The sequence below is a fragment of the Berghia stephanieae genome, chromosome 6, assembly GCF_034508935.2.
Source record: "Berghia stephanieae isolate SIO BIC M18660-M18661 chromosome 6, UCSD_Bste_1.3, whole genome shotgun sequence".
NCBI classification, from domain to species: Eukaryota; Metazoa; Mollusca; class Gastropoda; order Nudibranchia; family Aeolidiidae; genus Berghia; species Berghia stephanieae.
In genome coordinates, this window is record NC_088365.1 from 16613133 (window position 1) to 16618132 (window position 5000).

Here is a 5000-nt window from a genome sequence, read left to right on the forward strand (position 1 = left end):
AGAGAGAGAGAGAGAGAGAGAGAGAGTTTGGTTGATTCTTCTGTAATTTATTGGTTTGTTTGAATCTTAGTTTGTTGGTTGAATGAACAGTTCCTCGTCATTATAATATTATATTTGGTAATGATCTTACCCAACAACAACAAAATAAATGATATTGCTACGCTGCGTATAAAGGCATTGGTGGGAAAAACCCCTTGACGTCCGTGATTGGAATCGATCGTCCCTGATAATAATCATCATCTATACCAATGACATCTCCCCCCCCCCCCCTCCCCCACGCACACCCATTATCACCCCATACTATACTCCTCACTATCCCCCCCCTCACACACACACACACACACACAAACACACATATATATACACACACACACAAACGCCGATGGTTCTAGCAATAATAATACGTTTGTTGAGTTATTTTGGGTTTTTTTTTTATCTGTCAATGGTCTACTTTGTCTTCTTTTGGTTTGTTTAATAATTACAATTATTAGTGTTTTTAAGCAGCGTTGTGTGTGCCATTGTATTAAATTGATCTTGATGGGAGATGAGTTGAGGGGGGGGGGGGGGGGGGGGGGGGGGGCTTGCCGGCGCTGCCTGGAGAAAAAGGGTAAACTGAACTGGAAAAAGTTTGAACGAATAATATACAAAAAAAAAAAAAAATAGACAAAAACTCGATTGTTACGGTCACCCGGACATACTAACAAGGAAACAAAGAAACGAAATTATATAAGGTGAAGTCAATGTGACATTCAATATTGTTTGAAACTCTCGTGTATTACGTTTTATAACTTATATTATAGCTAGATTACATTTCCTGTTGGATTCCTATCCATTCTTTTCTCTGCACCCCCCACCCCTTCCTACCCCATGCCCATCTTTCGTGAATACTCATGATTATATTTATTTTGATTCGAGAAGTCTTCTGCGATATCCATCCTCATATTTTGACGCTCTTGTTTTTTTTTTTTTGTTTTTTTTGTTGTTTTTTTTTAGTAGTTTATTTTATTTTATCCTACCTTGTTTAATTTGATATGATTTCCTACCTTTGTTCCGTTTTTAGGAGAGATACGTTTCAATTTATGTTGTTTGGTTTTGGGGTTTGTTTTTTTTTTGTTTTTTTTTTTTGTTTTGTTTTTTTTTTTTTTTTTTTGTGGGGTTGTTTTGGTTTTTTGGGTTTTTTTTTCTTTGTTTGGTTTTCTTGTTTGTGTGTTTTTTGTTGGGGGGGGGGGGGGGTTGTTGAAAATAAGAGAAAGGGAGGGGGTTGGGAGAGAGAGAGAAGAGAGAGAGAGGAGAGAGAGAGAGAGAGAGAGAGAGAGAGAAGAGAGAGGGAGAGATGAGAGAGAAGAGTATGAGGAAAGGAAGAGAGTTAGAAATAAGAAACAGAATGGGAGTGAGACGAGAGAGAGAGAGAGAGAGAGAGAGAGAGAGAGAGAGAGAGAGAGAGAGAGAGAGAGAGGAGTATGAGGAAAGAGGAAGCGAGTTAGAAATAAGAAACAGAATGGGAGTGAGACGAGAGAGAGAGAGAGAGAGAGAGAGGAGTATGAGGAAAGAGGAAGAGAGTTAGAAATAAGAAACAGAATGGGAGGAGAGAGAGAGAGAGAGAGAGAGAGAGAGAGAGAGAGAGAGAGAGAGAGAGAGAAATATGTGTGGCGAGTGACTACCCCAGTACTAATTATCTGCTATGATGGAGATGGATGCACATGATCGAATAAGTTAACCATGGTTATTTGATTTGATTTGCATCAAAGTTATATTATAGTTGTGGGATTTAGGTAGATAGACAGATCGTGAGATCCGGAAAGAATGCGTAGATTCATGAAGAGATGGGAAAGGGGGGGGGGGGGGGGTTGAAAGAGGAAAGAGGAAGAGATAGTGATGGATTGGGCAAGAGAGAGGGTGGGGCTGAAAGAGGAAAGAGGAAGAGAGGGTGATGGATTGGGCAAGAGAGAGCGAGAGAGAGAGAGAGAGAGAGAGAGGGGAGAGAGAGAGAGAGAGAGGGGAGAGAGAGAGAGAGAGAGAGAGATTTGTGGGAGTGGGGACAGAATTCCCTCTTCACCGATACCATACTAACACCGTGTCATGCTTACAATGAGAGTCCCGTGAGTTATTTCAGTTACCCCACATCAAAATGTTTTAGAATGAGATATATTCTAGATAGTAGGTACTACCTCCCTTCCCCCCCCCCCCTTCCTATTTTGCGTGCTAGGTGAGCAGCGAGTAACAAGGAGGAGGAGGAGAAATCCGGGCGAGAATGATCGTTCATAATAACATTATGTCCTATTACGTTTTTTATATCGTGATGTACTTAGTAGTAGTACCTACCTAACGTAGGCAGTGATGGGTGCCATTTGCTGGTGTTGATGAGAGGATAATTTTGTTTGAATTGACCTCAGGTAGCCTTGTCGTACGTACCTTTTTTTTTTAAGTTTTGATTTCAGTTTTAGTTTATTTTCTCTCTCTATCTCTCTAACTCTTTCTCTCTCTCTCTCTCTCTCTCTCTCTCTCTTATATATATATATATATATATATATATATATATATATATATATATATATATATATATATATATCTTTCTATCTCGCTCTCTCTATCTCCTCTCTCTCTCTATCTATCTATCTATCTATCTATCTATCTATCTATCTATCTATCTCGCTCTCTCTCACTCTCTATCTATCTATCTATCTTTCTATTTCGCTCTCTCTCTCTCTCTCTCTCTCTCTCTCTCTCTCTCTCTCTCTCTCTCTCTCTCTCTCTCATGTTGATAAATTATGTATTTGTAGAATTCTTTTTTTGGATTAAAGTGAACAACGATACGTGTATAATATGGGGGAGGGGGGAAGGATGATACCGTACCTACAACGACCCGCCCAGGAAAACCAATGTTGTCTAGGTCGTTGAATAGGTTGAGCCGCGTACCAAGTCCGATGATTGATGGGGGAATGTTGGACGAATGACTACATTGAATTGTTGTAATTTTAGGCCCGTTGTTGACAGCATCCATTCACATTGACATCTCTTAATCTATTACATTGGTGGTCGGTCATCATTAACTCTTTACACGTCGGATTCGATCAGAATTGATTAACCTGTTATCCTGTACTACCGATTGTTTTGGGGTTTGTTTTTTTTTTTTGTTTTTTTTTTTGTTTTTGTTTTTTTGTTTCGTTTTTTTTTTTTTTGGTGTTGTTTTTTTGGGGGGGTTTTGTGTGTGTTTTTTGTTTGTTTTGTCTTTTGGGTTAAATTTTGGGCGGGTGGGCGGGGGGCGCGGGCGGGGGGGGGGGGAGGGGGGACCAAAAGAGCATTTACTACGATATGACTTCAGCTTCATTGTAGCCAAATGAGAGTTGGATTTGTGTCGCTGTTACTGCGAGTTTGGTACTAAATATATTTGTTATTGCTATTAAGCGTTTTACGGCGCTTGCAATACATGAAGGGCATATGAGCGCCAGTACTATATAAAGGCTTGGTCTGTATTGTTGCGCATTGAATTAAATCAGTTGTGTTAAATTTGTTACACATTTTGTTTTGTTTTGTTAATTTTTCTTGTTTGTTTATTTGTTTAGATTTTGTTTGTTTGTATTTTTTGTTGTTGTTTGTTTGGTTTTTTTTTTTTTTTTTTTTTGTTTTTGTTGTTTTTTTTTTGTTTTTTTTTTTGTTTTTTTTTTTTTTTTTTTGGGGGGGGGGTTATATTTTATTTTAATTATTTATATATTGCTTTCTAATTTATTTTTAATTTCTGTCTGATTATTCAAACGTTATACATTTATTATTGTTTTTATTGACTCCATATTGTGTGGATATTCCGTTCAGTGTAAACCTAAACCCAGATAAAAATAGATTAATATGATTTGGATTAAACTCGGTGTCGCCATGAAAGAGTTAATGAGATATTGCTATAAATGTACACGTGGATCTTTTTGGTTTTTGATATTAGTAATTGTCCGTATATTTAACGAGATGCGGTTTGTTGCTCTTGTTTTTAAATCAAGTGTGAACACAATAACATGTCAACAAAACCCTTGATTGACTGTGTGTGTGTGTGTGTGTTGGTGTGTTTATGTCTGTGTGTGTGTGTGTGTGTGTGTTGGTGTGTTTATGTCTGTGTGTGTGTGTCTATGTTAGTGGACTGTTATGAAACGAAAATAAAATTTAAGGATTTTAGTTTTAAACTGTTATCTTAACGTCAATGTCTAAAACAAAACAGAAATGAAACAATAGCAATTCTGACAATTAAATTTTTTTTAAACAAAAAAAAAAAACCAACGTTTATTTTGGTAACAACATGAGATGAAGTGAGTAGGAAAGTACCAGAAGACAATACAGAATAAAACATTTTCGCGGCGGTGATGGGGGTTTGAACCCGCGACAAAAAACTTCCCATTGCATCTGTCCATCCAACCAGTGTGGTTCTATCCTGGTTCCTCTCCAAACAATGAGATCGAATATACTGTCGACTGAGTCGTAATTTAGTTTTGTCTTTATTTAACTTGACACGAAAAAGCCCAGGCAAAACCTTCCCATTGCATCTGTCCATCCAACCAGTGTGATTCTCTCCTGGTTAAATTAAATTGAGCTCTTATATAGCGCAATATCCACTAAACGTGACCAACAGGAACATTTAACGTGTCGGACGGAACATAACGCCTTTTTGGCGATATTAGAGTTTTTTCGCACAGAGACAACGCTGTAAACGGCCAGGTACTCTTTTTACACTAGAGTACGGTGAGAGAATGTGAGTAAAGAGCCTTCTCCAAGGCCTCAACTATGCGCTCGAACTCAGGACCTTCCGATCCGAAAGCGAATGTCATACCACTAGACCACATATCCTGGTTCCTCTCCAAACATTGAAATCGAATATACCGTCGTCAGAGTCGTACTTCAGTTTCGTCTTTATTAAACCTTGACATTCATTTCCATACAATTAATTACTAACGTATTCCTCTCTTCACGTTTTTTTTCTCCAGCTGAGGAGGTGACCAACACATTCCCTCGCCCCAAGA

At 38.2% G+C, this 5000-nt stretch overlaps 1 protein-coding gene across 1 annotated transcript in view; it reads left to right on the forward strand.

Moving 5' to 3' along the window:
* Positions 1–5000, forward strand: part of LOC144974574 (membrane-associated guanylate kinase, WW and PDZ domain-containing protein 1-like) — a 156691-nt gene that overhangs the window by 109456 nt on the left and 42235 nt on the right. Inside the window, exon 8 of the mRNA XM_078917578.1 lies at positions 4965–5000. This exon is cut by the window's right edge and continues 66 nt beyond it. Coding sequence (XP_078773704.1) covers positions 4965–5000 — 36 coding nt within the window. The remainder of the gene's footprint in view (positions 1–4964) is intronic.